Here is a 12,462-nt window from a genome sequence, read left to right on the forward strand (position 1 = left end):
CTGTCAACTCTCAGCCTCGGTTTCTTACCAGCCACCTCACAGTTGTAGGAATAATGGGATCGCACATGTAGTCTGCCTGGAGCAGTGCCTGGCACAGAGGGAGTGCTGAATTCTGGGGTCAAGTTCAGGTTCAGCTACCTGGTCCACCTCCCCAGGTCCCTCTTGGCTCCCCACCCTGGAGCATCTGGAAAATGGATAGAGGGTGACAGAGGCCCTGAGTGAGAACTACTGAGCCGTGGTTGTAGGTGGGCTGGGGTCAGGTCAGACCCAGGCAGATGGAGTCTGACAAAAGGAGGGGGACATGGGTCCAGGTGTCCCTTTCCTGTCTCTTCCCTGTCTCGTCCCTCCAGGTGTGATGGGGCAGCCATGGCTGTGCTGCTTCCTGCTTCCAGCCCTTGTGGTGTCTGGTGAGTGCCTCCCCTCTCCCACCATAGCAGCACTAAACTGGGGACCCAGCAGGACCCTCCAGAAGGCAGGGTGATCCCTCATCAGTAAATACCCAGCTCCTCCAACCAGGTCCTGTGCTCGGCTGCCCGGGGGGGGGCCTGGGGAGGAATCCAGGCCCAGGTGGGGGATCTGGGCTAAAGGTCGGCACTAAGAATTGGTGTGGGCTCCCTGGGGAGCAGCGGGGGATCAGGCTTTGTACGGGCGTCCAGATGTTCCAGTCTCTGTGTCCCTGCAGCGGCAGCCAACACGGCCCCCTCATTCCTGTCCAACATGACGGTAGTGACCGTGCCCGAGGACCTACCAGTGGGTGAGTAATGGTCCCTGTGCCTGGACTGTGCCATGCCCTTACCCACAGGATGGTTCCAGGGGCTCCCTTTCAGCTTGCCCGTCCCTGCAGCCCCACCGCTTGTCATGGGGCAAAGGTGGCCTGAAGGGAGTCTGTTCAGTTTCAGAAGTTTTTTCCTCTTCAGCTTTTGAGAGAAGAGCGGTGTCCGCACATAGGCGTGAGTCGCATGGCCCGGGCCTCGCGCGCTGCACCCTCAGCACTCAGCCTGGAACGCTCCTCCATTTCCCATCTCTTCCAGTCTTTCTGATTTCTCCAAAAGAAAGCATTTGGGGACATTCTTTCTCGTACCCCTCTCCACTTTCCAGTTGCTCATCCACCCCCCACCTGCTGTTTGTTTTAAAGAAAGAGAGGGCTCAGAGCCTTTTACAGGAGTTAATAACTGCTTTGCTTTTCTGCCTTTATTTGTTAGAGTTTCCTTTTATCTATGGCAAATCAAGCGGGTTTTCCATTCACAGAAGTGATCTAAAGTTCGCTCTTAAAATAAAACTATTTACATGAAACAGTCCCTCAAGAGGGGGCAGACTCGTTTGTGAGCCCCTCAGGGTGGGTGTGTGATGCGGTGGGCACTTTTGCCTTCGTGGGCCCCTTCCTCCGGAAAAACATATTCAATTATATCTTAGGACTGCATTGGCACAAACACGAACACAATGCAGGCTGGATTATAAATCATATTTTTTTCTTCTGCTTGCAAAACATTTTTGTGGGCTCCTGAAAGTATGGTGGGTCCCAGGCTCTGCACCTCCTGTGCCCATGGAAGCCCTCAGGGCCACGTGGGTGGGAGTTCCAGGCAAACACGTTTTGCCTTTATTTGTTAGAGTTTCCTTTTATCTATGGCAAATCAAGCGGGTTTTCCATTCACAGAAGTGATCTAAAGTTCGCTCTTAAAATAAAACTATTTACATGAAACAGTCCCTCAAGAGGGGGCAGACTCGTTTGTGAGCCCCTCAGGATGGGTGTGTGATGCGGTGGGCACTTTTGCCTTCGTGGGCCCCTTCCTCCGGAAAAACATATTCAATTATATCTTAGGACTGCATTGGCACAAACACGAACACAATGCAGGCTGGATTATAAATCATATTTTTTTCTTCTGCTTGCAAAACATTTTTGTGGGCTTCTGAAAGTATGGTGGGTCCCAGGCTCTGCACCTCCTGTGCCCATGGAAGCCCTCAGGGCCACGTGGGTGGGAGTTCCAGGCAAACACGTTTTGATAAAATGGAAAAAGCCCTTGCTAATGAACAGCCTTCCTACGATGGAGGGGGGAGGCTGAGGAGAGAGGACTTGAAAGGGTCAGGGCTCCGGGGAGGCCATCGGGGACACCTCTTCGGCTAACTTGAGCAGAAAGGGGGTGTCCTGGCAGGCTCCAAGCAAGCTCTCGGGGTAAAGGGAAGGCTCAGAAGAGGCCAGGCCCAGGTGCCTCCATGGTCTTTAGCAGCCCCCCACCTAGTATGCACCTGTCGCTGGGCTGGAATACATTAATTCCAGCCATTTTTAGTCTTCTCTCTGCAAAGCTTGTGTTCCGATTCCCAGAGGGCAGGCCTATGGGCTGGGCCAGCCGGGGAGGCACCTGGGTGACAGCCCACCCCACTGTGTCCAGTGCAGCTGGGGTGATTCCCCCAGAGGAACTCAGGGTGCTGTTTTCCAAAGGCCTCTGGGTGCACAGTAACAACAACCACAGCCAGTGTCCATGACCACAGGGGACAGGGCCCTCCCCTGAGGGCTAGGGCAGTCCCAGGTTTCAGGCAGAGCCTGTGTGCAGAGAAGCCAGGCTCCTGGCCCAGCCTCGCAGGTGGCTTGGCTATACCAGCACTGATAGGAGTGGCCGTGCACCCTGAGCAGCCCCTATCCCCTCTCCAGGTGATGTGGCCTTCTGGATGGCAGCTGAAGACATGGACAAGGACACGCTGACCTATGGGATTAGTGGCTCCTATGCCTACTTCTTCAGTGTCACCTCGGCCACTGGGGAAGTAAAGCTGGCCAGTGCTCTGGACTACGAGGTAAAGGGTAGCAGCCTGGGAGGGGCCCCGAGAGAGGCAGGGGGAGATGGAAGGGTCCAGGGGGACGTATCTCGGGGTGGGTGTTTCCTGTGCTCCCACCCAGCAGGGGCTCACCTCGGACCCCTTCTCTCTGCCCACTGCAGACACTCTACTGGTTCAGCATCACCATCACCGTGAGCGATGGCCAGAATAACCCAGTGAGTAGGAAAGTGGTGGAGGGGAGGGTGGTCCGGGGATTGGGAGAGCCGGGGACAGAGGGACCCGCTCCTGACCATGTCGCCCGCCTCAAGCAAGCAGAGAGTGCCCGGTTAACAAACAAACAATGGAACACTCATTTATACCAAAATTATACTTGTCCATTTTTTGCCATAAATATTAGCAAGATTTTAGGATTATTAATTTATTCTAATTATATAAATATATTTTCTATATTATAGATTACATACAAATGTATTATTTATATTATAAACTAAAAATTAATTATGTTATCCATTTATATTAATATAAATATTGATTTAAAAAAAAAGTGTCAAATACCTCCTAACCCTGGCACCTGGAGGCGGTAGGTCACTTTCAACTCCTTCAGCTGAATATTTTGGGCTCTACACTCATATTTCTAAATAACATGCTTATGCCACTGTGTCTTGCATCTGTGAAAGTTGAGGGTTTTGTCTCTAACATATTCCCTAAACTCTGACCATTTAAAAAAGTCATTTTAATCACGTGGATATTCATGAACTCATTCTCTTTGTAAGCATTTCAAAAATTGCAGATAAAGCAACCCTGCCCAGCCCGCTCTCACTGAAGTGTCTGCCACAACTGTGTTCTTTCCTACCGCTCACTAAGGGTTCACGTGCATCAGTCCATCCATGGAGGAAAGATTTTGGTGCATGACACCCAAATGGGATGCTGCTGTATGTACTGTCTTAAAGCTGCCTGTCCACTCCACAATGGCACTTGGAGCTCTTCCTGTGTCTGTGCACACAATCCCCTGTTTCCTGTAATGTCTGTATCCACTGTGGGAATGTACCATGGTTCTTTAGCTAGTCTCCTCTGATGGACACTCAGGTTGTTCATGGCTTTAGACTATGGCAAACAAAGCTAAAATGCACATTTCTGCAAGAGGACAGGCACATTTTAGATTTTTTAAAAATTACCTAATGATGCCTGCAGCTTACCTTCAAATGGTTCACAAACACATGGAGAGAGAAGGAGAAACCAAACAATGGGTTGCTCTGGATGAAAGACACCAGGAGTTCTTTGTACTTTACTTGCAACTTTTCTGGAACTTAAAATCACAGTTTCTGGGCTCACCTGGGCTTTCCCAACTGCAGGTGCAGAAGGAAATGCAGGTGATCGTGGAGGACAGAAATGACAATGCACCCATTTTCCAGAACACTGGATTCTCCACCAGCATCAGTGAGGTAACATCTGCCTTCATGGGGTTGGGGGTTGGGGGTGGGGGGCATCCCAAAGCATGTCTCAGAGTGGGAAGGACCAGAGGCAGCCAGTAGGGCATCGAGGATCAGGAAAAGCTCCCTAGAAGGAGCAGCAGCAGGACCCAAATCCAGGGGGATGAAACCCCACAAACATTAGATACAGCAGCATTTGGCAATCAGTCAGATTGGATTGAAATTCTTTCAGTTATAAAAGAAAAAAAAAAAAAGGTTCTCCGTGATCTTTGTGGGTAAAGACATACACTGACTTTCTTATGTATCCGAAAAATTTAGAGGTTCCTCTGACTTCAGGCATGGCTGGATCCAGGTACTCAAACCATGTCATCAGGAAGATGTCTCTCTCCACCCTTCAGCTCTGCTTCTCTCGTTGCCTTCATCCTGAGGGATGGGGAACAGTTCTCCCACATGGTGATAAAAGTGTCCCCTAGCAGCTCCAGGCTTGCATCTCACCAGCTTTGCAACTTCAACAGAAAGACTGTCTCTTTCCTAATGGTTCCAGCCCAAACTCCAGGGCTGACTTTCAATGGTTCATTTGGGGTCATGAACCTGTCCTTGAACGAGTTTAGGAGTATGAAATGCTCTGATTAGCTAGGTCTGTGTCAAGGGTCTTCCCCTCAGCAAGTGGAGTTCCATTTAAACTACATGGGTAAGGACATGGTTCCCAGTGGTCCCAGAGTAGCAAACACAGCACCACTACTGATGTGGCTGCAAAAACCTTTGAGGTGGGGTCCTTATGCTAGGCCAGGCATGAGGCTGGTGAGGTCCAGTCAGTCATTTGACAGGCTCTGATTGAGCACCTGTGTGCCAGGCACTGTCCTAGGTGCTGAGGTTACCTGGTGAACAAGACTGATCTGGTTGCCACCTTTGTATCTCACATCCTAGTGAAGAGCACAGACAGTAATTGAGACATAAAATTAGCAGCATTATTTCAGGTGGTGTTGACTGAGCTCTGTGAAGAGCACAAAACAATGCAACGTGAAAAAAAGTGACTGCAGAGAGGCTGCTTTTGGTTAGTGGTCAGGAAAGGCTTCTCTGAGTAGGTGGCATCTGAACAGAGACATGAATGGCAAGAGCAGACCACAAGATGCTCCAGGAAAAGGATGTTCCAGGCAGGGGAACAGCAGATGCAAAGGCCCTGAGATGGGAATGAGTTTGGCCAGTGTGGCTGGACTGCAGAGTGTGAGGAGGGGTGAGGTCAGAGAGGCGGGCAGTGGCCTGCCTGCGGAGGGCCACGAAAGTGGTCTGGACTGTACTCTGGGCTGAATGGGGAACTCTTGGAGAGTTTTAAGTACAAGAGGGATGTGGTCTGATTAATGACTTTAAAAGATCTCTTTGGCCACCATTAGGAAGTGGCAAGGGTGTGAACAGGAGTCCAGGAGGAAAGGCCTCCCAAAGAACCTTCCACCTCTGCAGGGCGTTGTTTGAAATCAACAGCTGCAGGCCGTAGAGAGCCCACGTGGATGTTGGAGCAGGGAGCAGCACAGTCAGCTGGTTCTAGTAGGATCCCTCATCCTGGTCCACAGGGATTCTGCAAATCAGAATCCAGCTCAGGTCAGGGTGAGGCCATGTAGGGAGAGGAGGAGGGTGGGGACTCTGCTTCCAGCCACACCCCCATCCCCAGAGCCTTCAGAGGCCCAGCCCCGGTGGGAGAGAAAGGGGGACATAATCCCCCTGGTAAGTCAAGGAAACTGAAGCTCAGGAAGGTGGGGACAGATTAGGTAGTGGAGGAGATGGATTTGAGCTCATACGTGATGAGGCTCTCCTTACAGACCCTGCCAGTCGGCTCCCTGGTATTCTCCATGCTGGCCGTGGATGAAGACTCAGGGTCGGGAGGCGTGGTGGTGTACTCCATAGAGAAGGTGTGTGAGTGTGCGAGGGAGTGGGTGTGGGGCATGTGTCCTGACTGCTCCCGGCCACCAGGGGGCAGCACTTTCCCAGACAGCCCACAGGGTCCTTCAGACCCTGCCAGTCGGCTCCCTGGTATTCTCCATGCTGGCCGTGGATGAAGACTCAGGGTCAGGAGGCGTGGTGGTGTACTCCATAGAGAAGGTGTGTGAGTGTGCGAGGGAGTGGGTGTGGGGCATGCGTCCTGACTGCTCCCGGCCACCAGGGGGCAGCACTTCCCCAGACAGCCCACAGGGTCCTCGAGAGTTGGGGTGAGGACAGCCACTCTGCAGTGGCCCAACTCTGGTCCCCAAGCCTTCCTCTAACCCTACCCCCAAACCTCACTTTGCCCAGTTGCCTAAGGAGGGTGCCTGCTGCAGACCAGACCCTTCTTCCCACCCTCCTGCCTGGGCACTATCTAGGCCCTTGATGAAAGTTAATGTCAAACATCTCCTAATCCATTAAAAAAAAAAGAGAGAGAGAGAAGTTAATGTCACATCAACCAGGGGCTGACACACTCCTGGCTTCACAGAAGAGGATATCGAGGCTCAGAGAGGTCCTGGGTATTGTCCAAGGCCATCCAGACAATAAGGGGTGTGTGAATCCAGTTCCCATGACGACAGATTTGCTAGGGACAGCTCCATGTATGGAGCACCAGCTGTGCACCTGGCACATACAGATCTCATCTCATTGGATCCTCCTTTCAATGTATTAAGGCAAGACCACAAGTCCCACTTCCCAGAGGCAGAAACCGAGGCTCAGAGAGGTCATATGACTTGGTGACAATTGCACGGCTGGTCAGTGGTATTGTTGGGATTGGACCCCACATCTCTCAGAGCAGGGTCCTGGGGGTCGGGCTGTCTGAGGGAGCCTGGCCCGAATGTGCTTTGCCTCAGGTTATCCCCAGTACCGAGGACAGCGAGCATCTCTTTGAGATCCTGGCCAATGGCGCCATCGTTCTCAATGGCAGCCTCAGCTACAACAGCAAGAGCGCCTTCTACCAGCTGGAGCTGAAGGCCTGTGTGAGTGGGGGTGCAAGCAGGGGGCCACTGGGACCCACGGCCCCGGCTCATGGAAGGCCCATCTCCCCACAGGACTCAGGTGGCCTGTACCACGACATAGTCACCGTCCAGTGCTCCCAGTCTGTCTTCCTGTCCATCTCTGTGGTGGACCAGCCGGACCTGGATCCCCAGTTTGTCAGGGAGTTTTACTCAGCCTCTGTGGCTGAGGATGCAGCCCAGGTGTGCTGGGGGCCTGGAGGGGGTCGGGAGACAAGAGGTGGGGGAAGGGTCAGGGCACTGACCAGGCCTCCTTTCAGGGGACCTCAGTCCTGAAGGTGCAGGCCATGGACAGTGACAAAGGCATCAATGACCCCGTGACCTACAGCATCTCCAGTGAGAACGGGGGTGTCCCCAGGCTGGGGCTGGGGCAAGGGATGAGTGGGGGCTCTGTCAGAGCCGCTGGAAGCAGCTGTTTTGCCTGCCTCCCTGCCAGACTCCACGAGGCCTGGCTGGTTTGACATCGGGGCAGATGGGGTCATCAGGGTCAATGGTTCCCTGGACCGTGAGCAGCTGCTGGAGGAGGATGAGGAGGTGCAGTTGGAGGTCACGGTGAGTGGGGGCTCCACTGCCCCCATTGGGCCCCCACTCCCAACCTCTGACCTTTGATCTCACTCTGTCTAAGCCCTGGTTCTCTGACCTCTGCCCCCTGGCCTCTACTCTGTACCTCAGGCCACTGAGACAAACCTCAACATCTATGGGCAGGAGGCCAAAGTGAGCATATGGGTCACACTGAGGGTGACAGATGTCAATGACCACAAACCTGAGTTTTACAACTGCAGCCTCCTGGCCTGCACCTTCACCCCCGAAGAGGCTCAAGTCAACTTCACGGGCTACGTGGATGAGCACGCCTCCGCCCGCATCCCTGTTGACGACCTCACCATAGTGGTGTACGACCCCGACAAGGCAGGCGCAGGGGCACGGGGGGTTGGCTGGGGCAGGAGGTGGAGAGTGAGTGGCGGCAGTGACGTGGCGGTGCGTAACGGGCGATGGTGCAGATCAGTGGGTGGTGGTGAGAGCGGGTAGGTGGGTGAGACCTGGAAATGCTGGGTGGCGTTGAGCTGGTGGGTAGTGTTGTGTTCAGGGCGATGCTGTGTGGTGCGGAACAGAGGGCAGCGTGGAGAGGAGGGTGGTGACGGGTGGCTGGCAGGGTCGAGGAGTGGGGGTCAGTGACTGGCGGTGGTGTTTGGTACGGGGTGGTGCTGGGCAGTAGTGAGCACAGAACGGTCTGAGGGGGACCCAGGTTGGGGGCACTCGTAAATGGAGGTGGGTGTTGAGAGGCGGGTGACTGAGCGGTAGTGAAAGCCGAATAACTGTGGGTGTGTATCAGTCCACTGCTGCTGCTCATAGCAGAATACACGGAACTGGGGATTGCATAGAAAATGAAACGTAATCCTTACACTTTCTGAGGCTGGGACGTCCAAAGTCCAGGTAACACAGCTGGTGAGTGTCTTGCTGGTGGTGACAGTATTGGCAGAGTCTCACATTGTGAAAATGGCAGAGCAGAGAGAGAGAGAGAGACTTTCTTCTCTCTTCTTCTAAAGCCTCAGAACCGCGCCCCTGAGCACCATTGTTAATCCACTCACTGCTGCACGGTCCTACGATCCAGTCTCCTCTTCAAGGCTCCACCTTTCAATTACCATAATAGGATTCCCACCCTCTTAACGGTCACCATAGGGGCTGACCTCTTCAAGGCTCCACCTTTCAATTACCATAATAGGATTTCCCACCCTCTTAACGGTCACCATAGGGGCTCTTTCTAATATGTAAAACTTGGGGGACACAACTCAAGCTTCAGTGAGTTTTAGGGGACATAATTCAGTCCACTACAGATGGTGTTTGGTAGTTTTAGGTGATAGTGAGTTGGTACAGGACGTTGACTGGAGGATGGCGTTGGATGACGTTGGCTTGGTGGGTGTGTTGAGCTGGTGGCTGGTGTTGACCACAGGATGGCATCGAGTAACGGGGCGGTGGGCGTTGGGTGGTGTCTGGTGTTGGCGTATGCAGTGGTGGCTGCTGAGGAAGGCTGGTAGGAGCACGATGGAAGTGAGGGGTGTGTGTCCAGGCTCTGCCTCTCCAGCCCAGGCCTAGGACCCACAGTCCCCAGAGAAATCTTCTTCTCATGACCCGACATTTGCAGGGACTGTGACCAGCCCAGCTTCCTGGGCCCTCTTGCTCCAGTATTTTGAGAATCCCCCTCTCATGGGACCTCATGGGGCTGGGCTTCTTGAGGCAGGAGGCTGAGGCTGGAGATTGGGTGAAAGGTGTAGGGGACAGGGTCTCTAATATAACAGCCCACCTTTACAGGGCAGCAACGGCACCTTCTTCCTGTCCCTGGGGGGCCCTAATGCAGAAAACTTCAGCGTTTCCCCTGAGAGGGCAGCGGGCTCGGTGGGTGTGCAGGTGCTGGTGAGGGCGTCGGCGCTCGTGGACTATGAGGTTCAGCCGGTGATGCTGGTGCAGGTGAGCGGCAATCCAGGGCGCTGGGGAGCAGAGGCCACGGGGCGCTGGGACCCCAATGCGGCTGCCTCCTCCCCTGTCCTCAGGTCGTGGCCACGGACTCGGTCAGCCAGTACTCCTCCATTGCCACAGTGACTGTCCACCTTAGAGACGTCAATGACCACAGGCCCACATTCCCCCAGGCCCTGTATGTCCTCAGTGTGTTGGAACACAGTGCTACCGGCTCTGTGGTCACCCACAGCATCCATGTGAGTGATGTGGACATGGCTGGGTGGGCCAGGAGGGAGACACAGAGAAGGGCAGACTTGGGGACTGGAGTCTCTATCACCTGATGTCATTGGTTCCAGCAAGCGTGCATGCGTGTGTGAGGGTGTGTGTGTGTGTGTGGTGTCTATGTGTGAATCCTAGTGTGGGGGGGTTTCCTTTGTGTCAGGAAGCATGACAGCCCTGTCTCCACAAATTGCGTGGTTGGCAGCAAGTGCCACTGCCTCAACAGTGTCCCGCCATCTCTTTGCTTCACAGGCCACAGACCCAGACACGGGTGAGTGGGACTGCATCACCTACAGCCTGCTCCCAGGAGTCGGGTAAGGTCTTAGGGTGGGCAGTGGGCGAGCAGGGCCCAGGCCCACCTCTGCCTTGCCATGGGGCTAGGGTAGCTGGAGAAAATACAGGGCGTTCAGTTACACATCAATTTCAGAATAACAATGAATTTTTTTTTGTAGAATAAATATGTTGCAAATATGGTATGGGGCATACTAAAATACTTGACATTGTTTATCTGGAACTCAAATTGAAGTGAGCATTCTGTATTTTTATTTGCTAACTCTGGCCACACTGAGCAGCGCAGACCTCTTTGAGGTCGAGCCAGTCTCAGGGACAGTGACGGTGAAAAATGGGGAGCTGCTGGATCGGGAGACGCAGGCTGAGTACAGGCTGACGCTGCAGGCCACAGACGGTGGGGGCCTGTCGACCACCACCACGCTGCAGATCCACCTGCTAGACATCAACGACAATGCACCCGTGGTCAGCGGCTCCTACAACATGTTTGTCGAGGAGGAGAAGGACAATGTCTCTGTGACCATTCAGGTGTGAGCCAGCCTGGACCTGGTGGGCAAGGCAGGGGGAGGGGACCAAGCCCGGCTCTGTGGTCAAGTGGCCTTGGGTGGAGTCTGGGCTCTCCTTAGAAAAAGTCACTTACTTTCTCTGGGCCTCTGTTTCTGCTTCAGAAAATGAAGACAATCATAGCACTTATTGAGAGGGTAACTGGAGAATAATGAGATAATGCATATAAAGTGCTCAGCACAAGGCCTGGCACAGAGCCAGCCCTCAAAAACATATTTCTCTTTTTCACTCACACCCCTGCCTCATTCCAAAAAGGATTTGAGGTAGCTTAGGTAAAAAATAAGACAAAAATATGGAAGAAATAAGAAAAAAGAGAAAATCAGGATAGCATTGTTAAAGAGCACTAAAGAAGAGCTAGAACCCAGATACACACAATTGCTGGGAGTGGGCTGCAGATTTGGTTCTGAGCTTCCTAATGGCCAAAGCAAAAAGTGAAATGAGGTCAGTGTCTGAATTTACAGAGTTTATGAGATAGAAACCCATTAGTGGCTCCAGAGAAACCCTGGGGAGGGGCTCCTCTGCTGGTCATAAGGAGTTCAGAAGCTTCTCCCCAGAGGCAGCTGAAAGGGGGTCTTGTGAGAAGTAAGAAACTTGGTGCTCAAAATGACAACCTTGTGGTCACAGAGCTCTCCCATCTTTCTGGAACTGTGTGGTTTCCAGAGCATGTTCCCATCCCCGATCTCCTGACTAACTTGCAAAGCAGATGCTCTAATGGTTCCCATTTTATAGGAGAAAACTGAGGCTTAGTAAGGTTAAGTGACTTTTCTGTGGTTGCACAGCTAGTTAATGGCAGTGCTGGGGCTGCAGTCCAGACCACCCTGGCCCTAAAACCTGGGCCCTTTCTCTTTCCTCTATCGTGGAGAATACTTCTCACTCTGGCCTGTGAGCTCCTTGGGGCAGGAGCATTTCAGATTTGCTGCTGTAAATGTGGTACCCAGCATGAGCCCCAGGAAATGCTTGAAGAATTAATAGGCCTGAGTTCAGAGCACCAAGGTATGAACAGACAGAGTCAGGCTTTTGGAAAAACCATCTCTGGCTGCTTACTGAGGGTGCATTTAGCAAATAAGTTTCCAAAAGAACTAAATGAAAGAATTGACGGTGGGGAATGGGCAGGGAGGAAGGGGAAATAATTGGTTCTGAATCAGAGGAGCCCAGCACTGGATTCAAAGCCACACTTGCTAAGCACCTACTATGCACCAGGTTTTTTGCTGGGCCCTGGGTTCTCAGAGATGAATCCACCATAATTCCTGTCCCTGGGCAGTTCTCATTTGGGGGGAGGGCACCAGACAGTTACTCAATGGTGTCACCTGTGCTATGTTGAAGGTAACACAGGGTTTGTAGAGGCCCAAGGGAGTCACCAGCCTGGCCCGGAGTCAGGCAGAGAAGGCACAGAGGTCATTCCCGGTGAGGGAGCAGCATGTGCACAGGCCCAGTGGCACAGAAGAACCTGTTGTGTTGTCCGTGCTGGTTCATCCCAAAGACAAGCCAAGCACATGTTCAGGGCTCTGGCAGAACAGGAACACACACACACACACACACACACACACACACACACACACACACACAATTGAGTGAAGAATCAGCTATTTTTAAAAATATAGCACTGAAGTAGTCATCATGGGAAAATTAGAATCTTTTGGGGGGCTTCACACTTATTTTATGTGCTTTTTTTTTTTTTTTTTTTTTTTTTTTTA

The 12,462-nt window shown here is 52.7% G+C and overlaps 1 protein-coding gene across 1 annotated transcript in view; it reads left to right on the top strand.

Annotated features, from left to right (window-relative positions):
• Positions 1 to 355: 355 nt before the first annotated feature.
• Positions 356 to 12,462, top strand: part of CDHR2 (cadherin-related family member 2) — a 25,547-nt gene continuing 13,440 nt past the window's right edge. The window contains exons 1-15 of the mRNA XM_008584925.1: positions 356 to 407; positions 683 to 754; positions 2,648 to 2,787; positions 2,931 to 2,976; positions 4,117 to 4,211; positions 6,014 to 6,103; positions 7,025 to 7,150; positions 7,223 to 7,369; positions 7,447 to 7,522; positions 7,623 to 7,738; positions 7,859 to 8,092; positions 9,494 to 9,649; positions 9,733 to 9,894; positions 10,169 to 10,230; positions 10,489 to 10,732. Of these exons, the coding sequence (XP_008583147.1) occupies positions 356 to 407; positions 683 to 754; positions 2,648 to 2,787; positions 2,931 to 2,976; positions 4,117 to 4,211; positions 6,014 to 6,103; positions 7,025 to 7,150; positions 7,223 to 7,369; positions 7,447 to 7,522; positions 7,623 to 7,738; positions 7,859 to 8,092; positions 9,494 to 9,649; positions 9,733 to 9,894; positions 10,169 to 10,230; positions 10,489 to 10,732 (1,818 nt within the window). The remainder of the gene's footprint in view (positions 408 to 682; positions 755 to 2,647; positions 2,788 to 2,930; positions 2,977 to 4,116; positions 4,212 to 6,013; positions 6,104 to 7,024; positions 7,151 to 7,222; positions 7,370 to 7,446; positions 7,523 to 7,622; positions 7,739 to 7,858; positions 8,093 to 9,493; positions 9,650 to 9,732; positions 9,895 to 10,168; positions 10,231 to 10,488; positions 10,733 to 12,462) is intronic.

This window comes from Galeopterus variegatus, unplaced genomic scaffold, assembly GCF_000696425.1.
Source record: "Galeopterus variegatus unplaced genomic scaffold, G_variegatus-3.0.2 Scaffold3407, whole genome shotgun sequence".
Classification (NCBI taxonomy): Eukaryota; Metazoa; Chordata; class Mammalia; order Dermoptera; family Cynocephalidae; genus Galeopterus; species Galeopterus variegatus.